The sequence below is a fragment of the Lepisma saccharinum genome, chromosome 1 (genome assembly GCF_977018435.1).
Source record: "Lepisma saccharinum chromosome 1, izLepSacc3.1, whole genome shotgun sequence".
Lineage (NCBI taxonomy): Eukaryota > Metazoa > Arthropoda > Insecta > Zygentoma > Lepismatidae > Lepisma > Lepisma saccharinum.
In genome coordinates, this window is record NC_139229.1 from 199,401,950 (window position 1) to 199,423,280 (window position 21,331).

The 21,331-nt window shown below is 41.3% G+C and overlaps 2 protein-coding genes across 2 annotated transcripts in view; both read left to right on the forward strand.

Moving 5' to 3' along the window:
• The window catches only part of Gyc88E (Guanylyl cyclase at 88E), a 74,746-nt gene extending 65,880 nt beyond the window's left edge, over nt 1-8,866 (forward strand). Inside the window, exon 15 of the mRNA XM_083123100.1 lies at nt 8,433-8,866. Coding sequence (XP_082979226.1) covers nt 8,433-8,866 — 434 coding nt within the window. The remainder of the gene's footprint in view (nt 1-8,432) is intronic.
• A 9,201-nt stretch (nt 8,867-18,067) lies between these two features.
• LOC145988243 (glutamate receptor ionotropic, delta-2-like) lies at nt 18,068-19,942 on the forward strand. Its single transcript, XM_083123110.1, has one exon. It carries the CDS (start codon nt 18,068-18,070, stop codon nt 19,940-19,942), a length of 1,875 nt encoding a protein of 624 aa, XP_082979236.1.
• The last annotated feature ends 1,389 nt before the right edge of the window (nt 19,943-21,331 follow it).

The following is a 21,331-nucleotide window of genomic DNA, read 5'->3' on the forward strand; positions in this document are numbered from 1 at the left end:
CTGTTGCTCAGTCTGCAAGAGACATCCAGGAACTCGGACGGAATAAATGCAGTAATTTCTTCCAAGAGTATCTAATACATCAAACAGCGCCGTTCGATAGTTTACTTCAGAAAACAATCTTCTGTTCAGTCGTCCTCCTGTGAGAACAAAATCTCCGTAAAACATGATAGAAACTTGATCTCGGTTATGTACATTGCTTGCCAAGTGACGAATGGTCTTCTTTGTCGGTAAATGGATGCAGGTTGGGAGCTAAGTCAGATTTGTTGCCATGTCTAGAGGAATTGCTACAAGAAATGTACTTACCACCCTGAAATACGAGTAGATGTGCTTGTCGTAGATGATGCGGCAGTAATTAACTTTCTTTGCAGCTGACATACATCATAGTTCAAGCCAGTTCGACTAGTAGACGTGGGTTTTGACATGTATCGCCAATTTGAAGTTGGTTCAGTTCCTTCGTGTGGATGAGGAAAAGAAAGAAACTGTCTCTAAACTTCAGTCTCCTCGAATCGTTGTATCTACCTGCGCAGATTAAGGGAAGGCCACTGTGGACACAAACACAGATTGACTTTCACCGTGCTCCCAGGAACAGCACACACTCTAATATTTCTGCACGCATTACATGGTGTTGCCTGCATATTCTAGAAAGTTGCACTCCTAACGATGGACACAGTCGTGATTACCTTTGCCATCAATTTCGCTTAGAAGCTTGGATGCGAACGTTTGATGGTGGCAAGCGAAACTAGCAAAAATTTCGGATATCTGCATGCCACGAAAATAAACGAACCTACGGGTTCTGTAAACTGCAGTAATATCTCAGCTCTCCGTGCCATATGTGGGTGCAACATCACTTGCCCACGAGACGGGGCGAGACGGAACTTTCGTCTGTCTCATCTTGTTTCGTCTCGTGAAAATGCTGTCTAGTCCCGAACGCAGTGTTGCCACATGAAGGGAAATTCGGACCGAAATTTTAGCTGAAAGGGAAAAGGGAATTTTGATGAAAAATACCACAATTTCAGGGAAATTTTAAGACTTCTGACACTACATTATTAGTTTATTTTTTTCTGATCCTTCTTATTTCTGCTCCATTGAATATAAGCCTGTATCTATTTATATTTCTCTTAAGTTTATTGTACGTCGCTTTTCTGTATCTTCGGATAATTGTAACGATTAGAATTAACGATGTAATGGATTCCTGACCATGATTTTAACCTGGGACATCTGACCAGAAAGCGATGAAGCTTACATGTATGTGAAAAATTTGTGTAACATTTTTTATTCATACGATTATGGACCAACGGAAATTTTACTACTGCTGCTGCTACTACTACTACTCCAACTGCTAATAATAATAATTATTATTATTATTATATTTCTTTAGGTGAAGGGAAAAAATGGTCCAAAAAGGGAAATTTTGCCACTTGGAAAGGGAAATTGTGCCCTGAGATTGTGACAACACTGCCCGAACGTAGTCGCTTATCTCGTCTAGTTACTTTCGCGGGGAAAGAAAAGCGTTCGGCATGGGTGGCCTGGAACGCCTTTAAAGAACTGACACCTACGTTTCAGTTCATGCTAAGAATACTTTCTATGTTGAAAAGGACGCTACATCGAAGCTCAGTACGATCGGTCGAGACCCGAGAGGAACGTCAACGACGCCTGAAAAGTTAAAGAGGAAGAGAAATTGAACATATTTCCTCTACAAGAGATGCTCTGCACTAACATTATCTTCGAGTGGCCTACTAGGCTGGCCAGGAATGGGGTCGACCCCTGGAAATGTCTCCAGAACTACCCACACGCTTGTTATAGATGGCGAATGGAAGCCGAAATGACTAACTCTACCACCAGAGAGGGGGGGGGGGGGGCATGGGTGGAAATTTTGAAGTGCGGCTATGTCGATAAATGTGCAAGTAATTTTCCAGCAAGGACCCGAACCTCACGACGTTCGAGCTCAGTCCTGAGTTCCGTAGGCTGAGCTTTATGGAGCTTAAGAGCGAGTATTATAAAGTGGACGTTTGCGTGTTCGATTCCTTGATGCAATTTTTCCTCCTAGTCTTTCGTTCTTCACAAGAGATCAATTCTATCATTTTCCTAATGATTGCCTGTAAACCTTTCGTGTACCCAACTATGCAGATGTGGCTGTGACGAAGGGCAATACACCCTTTGCAGATGTCAATTATGATTTCGTGATGTTACTAAGAGCATTTATTGATTATATTGATATTTTCTCAGGTACTGATTATAAGCATTAATTTGAAAATTAAAACACTTCGAATAATGGAAAACATTTAATCCCGTTGTTGATTTGCAAGAGACTCTTTCAAGTAGCATTAAATAGTTCAGTCTTTTGTGTTTTGCCCCTGGAATTTATACAACCCATATATCCACATCCGTGAAATATGATAATTAGTAACTAAAATGTTGATAAGTAACGAATACACTTCAGACTTCAAAATTGAAGCGGTTTGAACTCACCCCTTAAACATAGACAAATAATGTATTTTTCGTCATTAACACGCATTTAGAATGCTTTCGTAGGCCTTATTGGAAAGTTTTCCTTCCCTTTGACCAATTACAGAGATAAATCTTCAAACAGGACCAATAAAAGTTCATTTACACCGCTTGTGTCAAAAGATATACTAATAACTCGGCCGCCATTTTGAAAACGTACTCCATTGCTGACCAACAGGATATTTTAAATACCTCCAATCTTTAAAATGATATTAAGGTGGATAGTAAACTACATTCGAAGTTTCATGCTTTTATCACAAAAATGCTCAGCTAAATATCTGCACATATCGGCCGGACTATTTCCCTTCGTTAAGACCATATTAAATGTTAATACAGTGAAAGCCTCTCTAAAAGCACTTCAGTATGAGGTAAATTGTGATTCCTAACATTCTTTACTGATAAACTCCAGTGCAATGGCGTCCCTCTCTGCTTTCTTCCCTCTTTTCATTATCTCTCTTTGCCATTTGTTCACTTCTTCATTTCTCTGCTTCTCTTGTTATTTCCCCACTCTTTCGCTCTTTCGTCATCTTTCTCCCCCTCTTTCTGTCCGCGTTCTTACGCTGTCTCTGTTTTCTCCTCTTTTATTCATCGCCTCTCTTTCCCTCTTGAAAACTGACGGATTCTTGTCGACCAGCGATTCTCAAATTGTGCTTCCGGGAGCTCTGGGGCTCCGCAAAAGCTCCGGGACGCTTTCTGTGAAAATCCCTCGTCACACCTTCATACTTGCAAAGTCGCCCCAGTGACTACATTTGAGCATCAACAGTCTCTCCTGCAACTTAGCAAAAGAAACCTCGCCCTATCATGTCGCTGCCGAGAGTGTAAATTTGGCTGTTTTTCATCGACTTCCCCCTGTTGTAACTTTGTTATCCACGGAATATCAAACTCTAAACCTTTGAAACAAATTAATAACGAGCATTCTTAAAGAGCTATAGCTAAAACACGAACCCAGTAACAGAGATTATATATTTTATGGTAAAACTTTGAATGCATATCTTCCTTCGGAAAAATATATAGCTCTGATATTATGGTTCTTCCGTGTTAAAAGATAAAATCATAAACTTCGAATTTCGTTGAAAAACGAAATTCAGCAATTTGCATTAGAGGTGGTAAAAAAGAACGTATAGAATATAAAATGTAGCTTAAAAATACTGAAAACAATGCTTTTTACCCCCAGCTTTCTATGTTTTTTCTTAGCTGAGTTATCAAATTTGTCGCAACTGTCTGCAAAGGCCAAAATTGCCGGACGCCATGAAACAAAAAAGGAAAGAAAATCATGTAAAAAAAGAATGCTTGTTTTGAACTAGCCTTGCATAGGGGTTACAACAACAACAACAACAACAACAAACAGAAATTTAGAAAAATTGCCAGACAATCAATTATTATTATTATTATTGGACCATTTGATATTAATTTTGTCTGTTGTAGAAATACAATTTTGTTCTGTCAGTCAGAGAGAAAAAAATGTTAGGGCTCAGCGGCCTCGTCTTTGGGTGAAAAGGGCTCCGCAGTTTGACAAGTTTGAGAACCGCTGAAATAGACCAATGCTCTCAGCTCCTACCTTAGGAAAAGCAAAACAGAGCCTACATAACTACATGGTGGGAAACACACAGATATATGACAATGCTAAAATTATAATTGTGGGTAAGTCAGCACTTTGGTTATTTGCATCCATCACATTACACGTCACGTTACTCTAAATAAAATCAGTACGTCTCTCCGAGAACTAAAATCTCCATACCAAATGTTGAAAGCTGCGGCTAAAAAGGGGCAAAGACAACAAGAGCCTTCCCGATGGCGCAGTGGTTAAGATCTGCATAATTAGTGTAAAAACATCAAACATGTACCATGGCAAATAAATTAATGTCAAATACATGAAGAATTGGATATTTATTGAATATCAAAAAAGTATGTTAGATCCAGTTGGCAAAAATTAAAGTTCCTGATTAATATTTTATGCATATTATTACCAGTACCAGCATTCATAAATATTTGATACTGTCTGACCTTCAAAACAGTATGATTGATTGATTGATATGCTTTATTTTCGTTCGCCTTTTGTGCCACTTTTCGCTAATTTTCGAAGATTGGGATGAGTGATAACATGACGAAATTGATGAATGGACACTCACAAACATCCATGCCCAGGCCGGGGTTCGAACCCGGGACCCTTGGCGTCTTAGCGCGATGTGCCACGGGGGCGGGCTCAAAGCCGTATGATCCCAATCCTTGCCTTCCAATAAGTTCAGAGAAAATTAAAACCATCGATTATACAACAAATGCTAAAGAAGTATATTTTCATTATTTAATTTTAGTACTTGGTAAGTCTTTTGGGGAGAGGGTCAAGACACCTTGACCCTCCCCCTAAATACGTCCTTGGTCTGGAATTTCTGCATCGAGCGAACGAAAGCAAGTCTCTGCACAAGTAGTGACTCAAGGGAACTCGACCAATGAACACGTGCGAGGATTGGATTGATTTGGTGTTTTATGTCCACTTTATGCACAGCAAGGCTATTTGGGACTGGCAGTTTAAAGTGGGATCCAAACCACTATGTGCCTCCACAGAATATCGAACCCGCGACCCCTTGATTAAAATGGGATGACGTTACCTCTGGCCCATCGGGGAAGCCCCTAGGATTCGGGAAAAAGTGGAGGGGAGCTCTGGCCGGTACGTCGCATGGCATTTAAGTGTGTAGGTCCCTATTCTGTCTTCCTGTTCACTCTTATTTCCCGTTTATATCCCCCCCCTGTATCTAGTTTCTAGATTGGTTTCATTTTACTTCGCTTTTCTGTCACTTTTGGCTAATCGTGAAGATGAGTGATGATATGATGAAATTGATGAAGGGACACTCACAAAGAAAACCCATGCCCAGGCCAAGATTCGAACCCTGGACCTCTGGCGTCGTAGGGTGATGACCATTCCGCCAAGAAGGCCGGAAATACCGTGCGTCCATTTCGATCTGCAGCCGAGAGATCGGGAGAAGCGTGGCGGGCGGCACTGACGGAGATGCCGACATTTGCGGCCTGAAATGCCCGCTTGTTTTTATGGACATATGCAGACATTTATATAAATATTGCAAAACGAGCACTAACCTGTGTTATAAGAGTACGGTTTTAATTTTAGTAGCTTAGTGACTGTATGTGCCGATGATTTTGACACGCCCACCTTTTGTGAAACACGGCGTAGAGGTTTGTTTGGAGAACGTTCTAACGCTGCACCAATATCATCGAGTTTTGCTTCGGTTAGAATCCGTCGTTTTTGCTTAGGTGTTTTAAAATTTAACGATACAGTTTCTCGTAATTTAAGGACAAGATGTCTAACCGTATCTCTGTGTGGAGTTGAAACGCATGGGAATTTCTGTACAAATTACCTACACACGTCTCGACACGAGTTTGTTTTCACGTAGGTACAGTCTTGGACAGTTCTGCGTTGTAACGACCCTATTGAAAAAGCACTCAAGCAAGCCATCCACGTCTGACCACCAAGCGCCTTGCGACTAGACAACCCAAACAACATTGTAATTCTGCGGCTTGTATACCAGTCACGGGTATACATTTCTGTAAATTGAGCAGTGATGCCAATGAGAAATACGAGATGAAGATTGTCGGAAGTAATGTTTCGTGTTCTCGACATGGAATAATACTCGGTTCAAGTTACGTTCCTTTATTTAATGTTGTTTGGTAACAAACCTGACGGACTGGGTTTATATTTTCACTCCTTGCATTACACTAAGTTCTATATTTAACAGTTATATTAATGCTTTGAACGAAAATAATACCTAGAACAACATCCAACACACGTTCACACCACTCTTGTCACACACATGCACGTGAAAACGCACACACAAAGCTAAGTTTTAACTTCCAAGTGAATGTCCAAATGACAGTAAACGGAGAAGCATGATGTGCGAAACATGTGATATTTCACAGAAAGAATGCGTCTACTTTTGACATACGTGGTTTCTATTAATAGAGAATGAGACAATTATCAGAAATTAAGATGCATTTGCTTTTTCATGTGCTGAGGAAGGAAACAGACTGACTGGAAAAAAGAAAATGTAGTGCTATTGATAGTGTGTTGGTTAGCGTGCAGAACTTTCATCAGCGAGGCCTGGGTTCGATCCCCACGATGGGCAAACTTTTTTTATTATTCGCTTGCAGTGAACAAATTTATTATATTGTTTTCTAGGCAACTTAACGAAAGGATACACATCAAATTTAATATTTTATTCTGTCCTTTCATTCTTATAATAGGTTCTCTATCACAAGGGATATAGAGATTCTCTATCTTGACGAAGGATATTTTCTCAATAGTTCCGTAGCTACGATTCTCCAGTCCCTTCCCCCCACTTATTTATTTACTTTCTTCATATCTACTCACGAAATACCATGAATCTAACGAAAACACACAGATATAGTTAGAACAAGAAACACATCTCGCATCGAAGGTTCCAGGTTTGAGTTCTGGATTTATTGCGAGGGTGGATTATTCCTGTGTATCTATTTATCATCTTCGTCTAAAAAATATTTCTCACTATTCCCGTGATTAACTTAGGGAGAGACCAAAGCTACTCAAATAACAAAAGTACAGAAAACGCAAGACACACCTGGCTACGCATGTTACACCTTGGGAATTAGTAATCTGAAAATAAACTTTCGTTTTCGTGGACTACTTTCTAAATCGTTTCGTGTTTTCTCGTTTGTAGTGTTGGCTAGCGTGTCGGACTTGCGTGCGGGCAACCTGAGTTCGAGCCCAGCAGAAGGTAACTTTTTTTTTTGTCAAATTTCAGTGGTAACGTCATCCCATTTTAATCAAGGGGTCGCGGGTTCGATATTCTGTGGAGGCACATAGTGGTTTGGATCCCACTTTAAACTGCCAGTCCCAAATAGCCTTGCTGTGCATAAAGTGGACATAAAACACCAAATCAATCCAATCCTCGCACGTGTTCATTGGTCGAGTTCCCTTGAGTCACTACTTGTGCAGAGACTTGCTTTCGTTCGCTCGATGCAGAAATTCCAGACCAAGGACGTATTTAGGGGGAGGGTCAAGGTGTCTTGACCCTCTCCCCAAAAGACTTACCAAGTACTAAAATTAAATAATGAAAATATACTTCTTTAGCATTTGTTGTATAATCGATGGTTTTAATTTTCTCTGAACTTATTGGAAGGCAAGGATTGGGATCATACGGCTTTGAGCCCGCCCCCGTGGCACATCGCGCTAAGACGCCAAGGGTCCCGGGTTCGAACCCCGGCCTGGGCATGGATGTTTGTGAGTGTCCATTCATCAATTTCGTCATGTTATCACTCATCCCAATCTTCGAAAATTAGCGAAAAGTGGCACAAAAGGCGAACGAAAATAAAGCATATCAATCAATCAATCATACTGTTTTGAAGGTCAGACAGTATCAAATATTTATGAATGCTGGTACTGGTAATAATATGCATAAAATATTAATCAGGAACTTTAATTTTTGCCAACTGGATCTAACATACTTTTTTGATATTCAATAAATATCCAATTCTTCATGTATTTGACATTAATTTATTTGCCATGGTACATGTTTGATGTTTTTACACTAATTATGCAGATCTTAACTACTAGATAAAAACATAGTGAATACGTGTTGGTATATCTCTATTCTTATACCGCCTTTTTACATATTCAGGTAATAATTACAATATAATATTAATTTATTAATATATTTTAATTAGTATTATTTTTTCAATGTAATTACAATATAACTATTTTAATTTAAACATTATTATTATTAATGGGACACTTAGTTCGGACACCCCTCCCCCCGACATATATTTCTAGATACGTGCCTGCAAGGACAGGGTATGTTCAATTGTTCATTCATCCAAATGCAAGTTCCTTCAACTTGCAATGTATAAACGACCTTCCATTGATTTGACGAACTTGTTTCCAGATTCAAGGTCAAACTCCGTGGATGGAAATCGCAACATCACGTACTTCACTGGCGTCGTTCCATCCAAGTGCCAGAGGAAGACAAAGGAGGGAGAGGAACTTCCGATGAGGCCACCGACGCCCCCCACGCAACTGTGCGTCTGGGCGTCCATCTGGGAGCGAAAGTTCGAAGGCAACGATCAGAAGGACAACGACGTGTTTGCGACCGACGATGCAGACTTGGAGAACCACAACGATTGCAAATCCCCTTCGCCCCACTCGACAGTCGACGCTGGGGATCCAGAGAGTGAAATGGTGTCGAGGACTACCACGCTATCTATTGTGAGTGCTCAGTGCGAACGCAAGCAGGGTGCAACAGTCGGACAGTGTTGCAGCAACTTCGGAAGCAAACGCAAGCTGCAGAAGGTGCAGAGCCATACGTGTGATCTAGTGTGAGTTTTCATTGTTTATCTTTTGTTCATAAATGTTTAACTTGTACATAGCACTTTTATTTCGACCCTCTTTAGAATGGTAGAGCAGGGGACGGATTTATATGTAAATGCATATTTATGTATGAATCTGAAATCAGTTATATTTTGTATTATCTTTGCTAATCATGGCATATAGACTCGAAAACTTCCGTTTTTATTTTCCATATTTGTATATACGTAGGGGAAGGAAGGGGAAAGTGGCCACTCTAAGGTTTGATGAATTCTTATCATACCTTTTTAATCAGCAAAGTTATAGAAACATAGACCAATAGTAATTATAATAACTTTACTTCCAAATTCTATTTTATTTTTTTTAATTCTTGTTGTTTAGAAATGTACACGTTATTTTTTTAAAAAATAGTACGAAGTGGCCAGTTTGCCCGCTTAGGTTGGGTAAAGTGGCCAGCCCCCATTCCCATTTTACCTGCATAGGTAAATGAACAAATCACACTGATTCAGAGTGTGTATTTAATCAACACAAGCTGAAGTAATCCACATTAAGAATAAGGATTTTGTTTTTTAAGTCTTATCTTCAGTATGAAATCTTCACAAGATAAAGTAAATAGTAATTTGTAATCAAAAGTCTATCAATAAAGGATTAGGCGTAGGCCTATTTGCATAATTCGCACTCAAACTCATCATCTTCTTCGTCACAACCGGCGCACTCTTCATGTGCCCACTTCTTACATTTGAAAGTCACAGACAAAGCTGACAGTATCCGTGGCGACTGTTTCGCCTGGCTCCCGCGTGACGGAAGCGCTATACAGCGAAGAAAACTCACATGGCTACTTTGCCCAGACTGGCCACTTTACCCTTCCTTCCTTCAATTATATTAGGCTTTGGCTCGTATTTTACATATTTTAGTTAATTTTACATATTATTTCAGAACATTTCTCAACATATAGCCTACTCTATATTCGCGCAATAACTACATGTTCCCGTGTGACCCAAAGAGTTTAGTGAATTACTTGCGAATAACTGACAAATTTTGAAGCGTCGTTAAACAAACGAAAAATTATTTTTCATTCCGTAACGAAGCGTAAGCCTGTACATTTTCCGTCTCATACCCTCAGGCATGTGGGATCTTATTTGGTCGATGTAGCTCAGTAATCATTCATCCTTGACGGTAGAGCAACTTGCTGCTCATGGTGAGTTTGGTGGTAAAGTGCAAGATGTACTACTGTAACAACATACACTAATAAAGAACTAGAACTGGCAAACACTCAACACTTGGATTTTAAAACCTTCGAACCTGAATCATGCATGGTGAGGTAGCATAATTACCTGACTAACGTGAAGTCTGATGATCAAAATCCAAGAACGAAGTGTAAGCCTGTATTCAAGGCTTTCTTGTCAGGCTGAGTCAGACAGACTCAGTCTATTCGAAAAGAAAACGAAAAGCTGCTCTTGACTATTCCAAGTCAATCAAAAGAGTATCCCCTCTCCTCTATCCTTGTCGCAGTGGAAACTTGCTCCATGCCGATTCGTCAAGTTTATGACTTCCTTTTCTCTTATCAAAATTACTGCCTGTTAACCTATCAGCTTGTTTGCTACACCAATACTCCATATTTGAAATGCCTAAGAGGAGTAGGCAGCTGGCAAAAACAAGTGAATGACCCTTGGTCCGATTGAAGCTTGTTAGAAAATGTACAGGCTTACGCTTCGTTATGATTCTCTCCAATTTCGTTAATTACAAGTTTTCTGTCATTCGAACAATCATGTTTCTTTTCTTCTATTTTTTTCTTTTTTGCACCTCCTTTTGCTATTGTTAAACATTTGAAATTCCTTTTTATTTACAATCGTTGCCAACCATCGGCTCCTGGTTGTTTCAAATGTTATCTTTGCAACGTTGAAAGAGAATCCAAAGTCGAGCAGCCCGTTGCTAACCCCACCCACAGAGTTGTGCGGCCGGCAGCGGGGTCAGAAGCAACGATTTTTTGGCACACGTACGGGATTCGCTTCTGGTTTCTCTTCAAGACAATCACGCTAATAGTTATAATGCCGAAACTGTATTTTATGTAGCTCGTGTAGTGTCTTATATTATTAAAAAGGTGAATTTTTACAATTCTAAATCCATATTTAACTCCATATGTATATTTACACATTTAGCAGATTTGTACTACATATAAATTCTTTCCCTAGTAATAAGATACGAAACCTCACAGTGATATCAACACACACCTACCCTTCAGTAGCGTTTCGTCCGAGCTTGGATCCAGAAATTTTAGTCATGGCAGATGGCAACACTTTCTTACTAGCTGACGACTGTGAAGGTGAGAGGTTATTAATATTTGCAAGTTCCAGAGGGAGAGAAATATTAAAACAACAAAAAAATATTTTCTTGGATGGAACATTTGAAGAGTGTTAGCAAACAGTTTCCTCAGTTGTATACAGCACGTAGATTTAGGAAGCACTAGAGAACAGACAAATGTTACGCCTGCAGTTTTTGCGTTGCTTCCTGACAAGAAAATGGTTACCTACATTCGCCTATTTGAAGCTATCCTTAAAGTACAACGTGATTAAAAAAGAATGCACGTATTACAAACCAGTATGCTGTTGAAACTACTCATCGGATTACAGTCCAGCGGCTCTGAACGGAAGGTAACATCGCGTAGTTTCGTTCAATTGCCGCTAGATCTCTGCCGAGTGCGGTAATTCCATGGAGCTGTTAAGCATTTTAAACATTCTAAAAATAACTTAAAATATCCATGGATTATCCGTGCGGGTCCATGGGTCACTTATGACTCCCTGTCTTTCATGCCGAGTGCGAGTCTATACGGCAGGCTCACCTCTATTTTCGCACTGTAAACCTAAGCAATGAACAATAGGTTTTAAAGCTTCAATAAACACTATTAGGATGGTAGCCCTCGGACGAAACGCTACTCGGTCAGGTAACCGTAAGCTGCCTGTTCCTGGAATTCGGACGAAACGCTACGCCAAGACACCTACACACTCGGTAATCTTTCCACAAAGACGAAATTTGTTGATATAGCTACTTAACCCGGCCTGGGCATTCTCTGTGAGTGTTCCTTCATCAATTTCATCATATAATCACTCATCCTCATCTTCGCGATTAGCCAAAGCTGGCAGAAAAGCGAAGTAAAATAAACCCAATCACTCAATTAGGCATGGCAGAGTGTTCAAAATGACCTCCCGATGGCATAGTTCTAACGCTGTCGTCTTGCAATGAAGGCGTTCCGATCAGTCTATCTGAACATAAAATGGACTAGACATTTTTGCCCATGGCAGTCAAACAATAGATATATACAGGGTGATTCTAAAAGTAGGGTACAAACGAAAACCACAGATACCTCCCATGAAATAGAGACGAAAGTGCCCCTTTCACTTTGCCGAGAGATGCCTCCGTGAGGAGCTAGACAACGCCGAAAACGTGTGAAAATGAACTTCACACCGCTGTACAGCCAGTACCAGTGAAGATAGAAAGGCGGATCAAAAAAGGAACACCAAAGTCGCCCATCCGAAAAACACCAGGCGGCAGCTGCGCAACGCATGCGCATGGGGTTCCACAAAGGAAATAGGAGTGTCCCGCAAGAGAAGTGAAGGGAAAGGGTAGCGATCGACAAAGGTAGGGACAAAAGAAGCAATGAAGCATGAAGTAACAATTGCCCAGCGAGACACAAAAACACCATGACTGAAGCAGTGCAGTCGAGAAAAGTAGTGCGGGGTTGCAGATCCACGGGAGGACGAGGTAGGACGAAGAAACACACAGAGAATGAAAGCAAATTGGTCCGTGACACTCGACAGGCAACAGACGCGTACATGGTTCGGGGCAGAAATGGCGGCTCTGGCGGTGCAGCGCATGGGGAGTCCCCAAACACAGTGGGGAGACACCGCAGCAAGAACAAAGCACGGTGCAACAAAAGAGAGAGAGAACCGGACGGGGAATGGGACCTGCCAAGTAGACATCAAATGCGGGACGAGGGATTCCCCGTAGGAGCACCGAGGGGATGTCACACAGAGGTCGTGCGCCAGAAGGACAAACACAGCAACTACGGGCGCAGGAGGTTTATTGCCACGCAAAGGTTCACATACAGATAGGAATAGTACGTAGTACGTAATCGTACCCCGGACTGACGTTGTTACAAAAGTTGCTCAAATTGACGACCACCACATTCAATGCAGGCATTGCAGCGTCGCAGGAAATTCTGGCGAACCCTGTCAAAAATCACTGGCATGGTACACACTTCGGCCGATGCTGCAAGTATCTGTGCTACCATTGTTTCCTGGTCAGGCACCATGGTCTCGTAGACGAGTGTTTTCGCATGGTCCCACAAGAAGAAATCCATTGGTGTGAGGTCAGGCGAACGGGCGAGCCCGGGGACGGGGCCCGCTCTGCCGATCCAGCGCTGTGGGTAGGTACGGTGCAAAAGGGTTCGCACTGTGCCATCAAAATGTGCAGGCGCTCCATCCAATTGAAACCACATGCGATGTCGCACGTTGAGAGGTACATCTTCTAGCAGCTCTGGAAGGACTGATGCAAGAAAGGTGCGATAGAGGCGGTCATTTAAACGTGGTGGCAGCAGGTATGGACCGATAATGTGTTCATCGATGATACCTGCTCAGATATTCACTGCAAACTGGGTCTGATGGTCCACGTCGACTGCTGCATGTGTGTCTTCATAATCCCACACATGGCTGTTTCTGCAATTGAAGATGTCGTCCGTGAAAAGCACATGGCGCAAAAAAACGGGGATCGTCGGTACAAAACTGCAACAGTCGTTGACATAATTCCACACGTCGTGGGTAATCCCCAGCCAGCAACGCGTGGACTCGCTGTGGATGGTAGGGATACAGCAGATCATCATGAAGGACACGCCACACTGTCGACTGTGATACTCCCACTGCACGTGCAATGCTACGGGTGCTAGTGGACGGTGTGTCGTCCACGCGACCAAGTACGTCCTCCTCGACCGCCGCGGTGCGCACATGTCTTGGGTGACCGACATGATGGCCTGCACGTAACACACCCGATTCACCAAGGGTACGGTGCACGTTCGAAAACAACCTACTGTCGGGATGTCACCTGTCCGGATACCGTTGCAGCTGCTTGACCATTGCCATCTGCAAGGCCGTAGACAAAATACATGTCCCTTAGTTCTACAAATGTGTAGCGTTCCATGGTACGGTGAGGACAGTGCCAATTATGGAATACTGTACTCCAGTGTACAGGTGGCACACACACACACACTGGTCACAACGGCTTCTAAACAACGTACTCAACTGTCGTACGTCAAGCACACCACCACCGCACCGGCTCCTTCACTGACACGCTCCCTGACGCTGCTCTTCCAATCTAGCTCTATGTACGCAGAACAGACGCCTGCATCCCACACGTCCGCACGTCGCTGTGGTACAATCAGCTGACGTTCCCGAGCCACCCGTGCCTGTTCTCTTCACTACCTGACCACTGCCGTCATGTGGGGCCATGTACTTTGGGGGCTTGTCATCGTGGAACACATGTAGCGTCCTTCATTCTTGCCCCATTCACCCACAACACGTACTTCGTCCGTCTTGCTCGAGCCGACGGGGAGCACTACGTACGATCGTGTGGTGTTTGTGTACACCAATGTGGGGTGACCCAGCAGTTGAACAGACGTGCATACCCCCACGTAGCTTCATTCCACGGCTCCCACGCAGTTTGTCTGTCCAGCCTCGCTCGGCCCGGTCTCACACCCACGCGGCAGTGTGCGGCTGCGGTGGTGTGAGGCCACGGTTGGTTTCGGAGCGGAAGGCTGCGGCCGAAGAGGGGCTCCAGTTGTTCGACTGGGGTTGCGCTCGAAAGCAAGCAGCCGCGTCAGGTCTGGGGACGGTGGACCTGGTGATCGGGCTGGACACTTTCCGACCTCGTCCATTGGTGTCGTTCACCGTACGGAGTGGTGGGGTCCGTACGACACTCCAGCAGGCTCTCGCCCCCTCCCTCCCAGCAATGAGCCTCCGGTTTCATTTCTAAGAGGCTTATTGGGCCTCATCACGACGTTTGTAACAACTTCTGTACGGGGTACGTGGTCCTATCTGTACGTGCACCTTTCATTGGCAATAACCTCGTGTGCCCGTAGTTGCAATTGTTACTTGACGCTTCATTGCTTCTTTTGTCCCTACCGTTGTCGATTGCTACCCTTTCCCTTCACTTGTCTTACGGGACACTCCTATTTCCTTTGTGGAACCCCATGCGCATGCGTTGCGCAGCTGCCGCCTGGTGTTTTTCGGATGGGCGACTTTGGTGTTCCTTTTTTGTTCCGCCTTTCTATCTTCACTGGTACTGGCTGTACAGCGGTGTGAAGTTCATTTTCACACGTTTTCGGCGTTGTCTAGCTCCTCACGGAGGCATCTCTCGGCAAAGTGGAAGGGGCACTTTCGTCTCTATTTCATGGGAGGTATCTGTGGTTTTCGTTTGTACCCTACCTTTAGAATCACCCTGTATATTCTAGTATTCGAAATTAATTCATATCGTACGATAAGTTTCTAACCTAACATTTTACAATTTATTTTATGTACTTGCAAGGAATCTCATGCAGAATCTCATTTAGAATGGATGTACGTATATCATTTGCGAAATTGAACATTTATGATTATGAGGTTTTGACATTTCTGATGAGTTATTGTGAAGCTATCTGCAACAATATGCCGTATTTGATCAGTTTCAGTGTGATTCTAACCGCCACTATGACAAATAAGACATGATAATAATACTATTTAAAATATATAATGTAGTTGATATGTACGCACGTCTTAGTTACTATGTGTAATAAATGTAGATATCTTTCGCAGATTATTATATTTGTAATTTTCCCTTATCTGATAAGGGATCTTCATCTTCAGTTCTGATATACACCTAAATTAAAATGTAAGTTTTTCAATAATATAAAATTGTTTCAATGCTTAGTATGGATTTCGAAATCTCATTAATAGAAACACATGAAACATGTACACAAGGTAAGATAATTAACATTTATAAAACCAATACTGACCTCAGTGCAAGGCGGGCACTGAAATGCATGATATACCAAAAGTAAATCTCCAAATAATTACAATGGTTACGTCGTCACCTTGTAATCAAGGTGTCTCTGGTTCGATACCCAGTGGAGACACATAGTAGTTCGGATCAGTCCTTAAACTGTAGGTCTAATTCCGATTAGCCTCTCTGTGCAAAAAAGTGTGCTTAGAAACTCAAGCTCAACCTAAAGAATTAAAAATGAATCAGCTATTATTATCGCCTTCTGGCTGAGTGATGGTGCAGTTTCCTTTGTCTTAGGAAGCATGTTATTACTACAATAACATTTGTTACTAAAGTAAGTAGTAATTCGAATAGAAATAATAGAAATGCTCCACAGACAGAGCCGTGTCATATACTTCGCCTTGACTATTGAACTTTATCTTGGAGGAAGATTGTTGTCTGAAGAAATCCAAGGAGTATTTCTTCCACTTATCCAACAGGCCTGATTCAAATCAAGCATTCACTCACAATGAAGTGGAAAGAGCTGAAGGAAGGACTTCCTTGTCTCGGAAGGAACACTTCTGAAAGCACAAGAACTGCTTTCTTTAGTATGTGAGCAATCGGTTTACGAAAGGGATCTAAACGGCCGAAGTAGTTTGTGATAGAGTCCAGTGAAGACTCGGAAGTAATAATACCAAATTGCTCTTTGTTTAAAAATGTTCTGGCTACCTCTGCTTTCAAGAATCCAATTCTCTCTTATGATAGCTGCAATATGTTCGACTCACCCTTCGTAGGACTTTAAGTATTCAGAATATCCACCGAACTGCAATTCGGACTTTATCAGATCTTCCACTGTGTTGATGTGAAGCCATAGGCCATAGAGGGATCCAAAGTATCCGGTGCTGATATAAGATATAAGCACCCACAAATAACCAGGAGCCTTAGAACTAAGGTACTTTGAGGAGGAAGATTGATTGAGATTCCAAGAAGAATGGATAAATTGTTCAAGGAGGCTGAATGCACATTAATGTTTCCACTCTCAAGAACTTTTATAGCTTTCAAAATAATTGAACAGGTTAGGAAGACGCTGACAGTTAAGCCCCAGGGAATGGGTTGATACGGTAGAATCAAGTCCATCCATGCAAGAGTTGTTTTAACCCCACAGCTAGACAGAGGTGTAAATCAAAATAATTCATATCGCGTTAAACTCATAATTATTAGGACTGCATTTCTAGAGGTCTATCAGTTCAACAAATTTTGATTTTATCACTAATTGGCACGTATAGACGGACAAACAGAGGGGCACAACCGTAACCTAAGGATACTTTTATCACCTTGCTTGCTATAAAACCTCTATAAATGACAATTGACGATCAATATTGTTGGGAGGTTGTTCTGCAGTTCTTAACACAATTTCAATTTTTATGTCTTTCTTTTTCCATAATCTAAATATCAGTATAATTATGATTAGAAAACTCACTGGCTTACCTGTGACATGCACTTGCTAACAGAGAAGTCATTTCTTCAAATTGGAATGTAATTAAGGAACCCAGATGTTCTCAAATAATTACTTGTCACAGGTGTACTGTTTAACACGTCGTTTTAACCATGCCACGTGCTTAATGAGAAGCCATCTAAATTACCTCTTATGTCACACGGTTGTGGACGTTTTTGTATTGACCAGTTTCCGAAGTACATGTGGGGAACAATGTTCGAGGAAGAAAGTATACCAATGCAGAATGCGAACGATTGTTGATCAGGCGTTCCTCTCATTGGCTTAGACCTGTGACTTTCTTGGATTCGATTTGGAAACAGGAAGAGTAAGTTACTTTAATTCGCCACTTATAGTCAGTGTCCTGGTAAAATCATACCATACTGAAAATCATATCAAGAGTAACTGAATAATTTATTTCAAAATATCTCTAGCGTCAAATACTGACGAATTTGAGTTATGTTGTAATTTCAGTATCTATTTGTATATATCTGCAATTGATACAATAACACTATAATATTGTTATGAATATTTTTGTAACTCATTTGTTTCTTATTTGTTGAAGAATTTACTTGAAGAAGTAGGACTGCTTTCTTCGATATTTCTTTCTGGTGCTAATGACGTATTTGACATTCAAAGTTTCACTGCTTGAATTTATATCACGTGTAATATTTGAAAATATATTACTTTATTTTCAGGATAGTAATTAACGAGTGATGATGATAACAGAAGTCCTGGTATACCAAATGTCTCTCATAACAATATTAGCTGAAGTTGATCACTATGTAAATCTAGACAATCAAAGAACTTTGCAGACCCTAATGATAAACATCTTGAATAAATTCTTTGTGGAAGAGAAGTGCATCGTGATAATACAAGAGGAAGGTTCATATTTAGAAAATTGTGTCAGAAATTTGACAGATTGCTATACCCCGACAATTCACAGCATCTACACGTCATTTGAAGATGAAGATGCTGAAGAGTTCCTGCTACAGACAATGAATCTAGGATGTAAAGCCTTCTTAATTTTCTCAGAGCTTGTCTTAAATATTACTCGTACCATTAACAAGGTGATGGTAGAATCTGAACAAAGAAGAGAACATAGATATCTTATTGTAATGAATTCATGTTCTCATCTGGGAGGAGTTTGCATTGATCGTTCGTTTCTGAGAAGATCCCCAAACACACTCGTCGTGAAACCTTTGGCAAACAAGACTCTACATTCGGACAAAGGATTGGTTTATGAAATTCTGTCTCATGGTATAGGAGACAATTTAGAACCCGCGGAAATTAGAACAATTGCGTATTGGAACGGAACCACTCTCCTTGGTGATTCTAACTTCTTTGCAGACAAATTGAAGAATCTGAATGGCGTTGCTTTGAAGATGAGTGTACTTCACCGCGATCCATACATAATCGTCCAAAATGACAGCCTTGATGGGACTGACTTCAGAATAGCAACTGCGTTTTCAAACATGCATAACTTCACTTGGGATTTCGACATTTCTGAAGGTGAGTTTGGATATCGGTTGGAAAATGGCACCTTCATTGGATTCATAGGATCTGTTTTGTACGGACGGTACAGTGCTGGCATTCCTGGCATGTTTTCAACACATATCCTACATTCTCTGTTCGAATTGACAATACCATTTGTTCCATCATCTTTCACGTTGCTCACTCCAAAGCCTAAATACAACATCAGCTTGTGGTCCATACTCGAATCTTACGATCCTGTCACCTGGAGTCTTATCATCATAGCATTTGTCATAGTCAGTTCTCTCTGTCTGCACTGCTTTGCTATACTGTACCACAAGGCATTTCCTGAAGCAGTAATAAGTCCCTACACAGCTAAAACGTATGCATTTCTGCACTGTGTAAGTCTGTTAGTGGGTCTTGGTGTAGAAGAATCTCCTGTCACACCCATAAGACATCTGCTACTGTCCACATCGCTTGTTTCTATGCTATTGATTACTGGATTTAACTGCAAAATTGTATCGCATCTGACAATTCCTGTTTCGGAGAAACCAATAGATACCATCGAAGAGTTCGTGAATTCGGGACTCCAATGGGGAACCGTTGAACGAGGTTACATGGAACTTTTGAAAACCATCGAAGATGAAAATGTTCGAAAGATGGTATCGAGGATCTTGGACGAGAATGACGGTCAGGTGCTCAACGATCTCGTGAAAACGGTAGGAATTGGGATAATGGCGGATAAGACCGTTTCAGGATACCTGTGTAATGCCGATTACCTGGATGAGAAAGCGCTGCTTCAGTTGCATCTTATGCAGAAGGAAATATCGTTTTATGTCAGTCTAATGACCGAGAGAAGATTTCCATTAATTGCGAAATTCAACGATTTTCTGAGAAGACTTCAAAGCAGTGGTATAATTTTTCAATGGGACAGAGAGATATTTAGGCAAAACAGACCCAAGAAATTTGATATACTGCGTGATGCTGAAGTGAGTTCTCAACCAAAGCCCTTAATAATTGGACATATACGAGTGTCATTTGCTCTAATGGGTATTGGATTAGTGTTGTCATTATTTACACTAACAATTGAAGTGTTTATAAAGAGAGTTGAAAACAAATAGTGTGCACACTGTTTGAAACTCTTTCATGCTATGGGTGGGTTACATGGGACGTCAGGATGCGCACAGCCGCCATGTTTGCGGCCAATGTTATGTGTCTTTTCAAGGAAATATCCACCACGTAGCATTCGTTACATATGCACCAACTGCACGTTTGTTATAAATCACGAATGTCTATGTTAGTATATCCCGCCAACCGCTTACAAGAACTGGCCTCAATCATGGCTATTCGAAACCACAATGCAATAGTTCGTGACGTACTTGAAACACACCTATGGAGTACAATTTTCATCAAGCCAATGAAATATTTATCTTCATTCGGAAGGTGCAATGATTGGTATACGTTGTGTTTCTAACATGCAATTGTAAGCTATATCTTGTAAATATTGGTTGTTCTTGCATAAATAAAACCCAATTAAAAATAATAGAATATATAACCTTGTAACCTAGCCACACAGAGTGAAAAAGAAAATTATTACTTCAAGACACAGGTTATTGAACCATACACACTCAATCTCTTCTAAAAAAAAATACATATATTTAGTAAAATTTCTTCGCACAAAATATTTTTCGTCATAATTCCAACACAAGGATGATTTTTATACATTAGTCCAGAATATAATTTTGCATCTAGTTTCAGCATTGAACAAGGTGGCACTCTTGTTCCCAATTCTCCGGAATCTGTGATGCTGTCACCCCTAAAAACTGATTCAAAGGACACATGACGTCACACTCTAGGACAGATATTTCCTGAACATCTGCTTCGAGGCCATCTTTGTACAAAACCTGGAGAAAAAAATAATAACAGTGAAGTTACAGTGCTGGGTTGTAATGATTCCATTGAAACTCAATGCATTAATTACAACCCAGAACTGTCCGTGACTGTACATAAGTTGGCGATATTTGCATGAAATAAAATGGAGCAAAGACTAAAACTCAGAAGGAAATGAACAAGGATAGAAAAACATTTTTCAACACCTACGACGTACAAAAACAATAATAATAACAGTATTTTGTTTCTATAGTGGATAAGGATAAAGGGGTGCGGTGGTCTAGTCGGTAAGGTGTCGGGCTGCCTCGCGGAAGACACGGGTTTGATTCTCGGGGTGGATGATCTAAGGTCGGAGTTTTTCCGGCTCTTGGGTTGACCCAGCCTCAAATCAATGGGGGAGGGGGATAAAGGCGGCCGGAGCGTGGTGGCTCGTGGTTGGTTTCTCGCTGACACAGCCGTCACACTGTCGTAGGCGAAAGGCCTATAGAGTTATACCTTTTGCCCTATAAATATCAAAACCAGACAGTTTTGCAAGCATCTTATGCCCACTATTTGGTAAACATTCCATACAACTATTCCATTCCTATTTCGTTCTTATCATTCTGCTTGCAAACAGGGAC

Excerpts from the sequence above, each read along its gene's own strand:
- LOC145988243 (XM_083123110.1), top strand. The coding sequence starts at position 18,068 with ATGATAACAGAAGTCCTGGTATACCAAATGTCTCTCATAACAATATTA.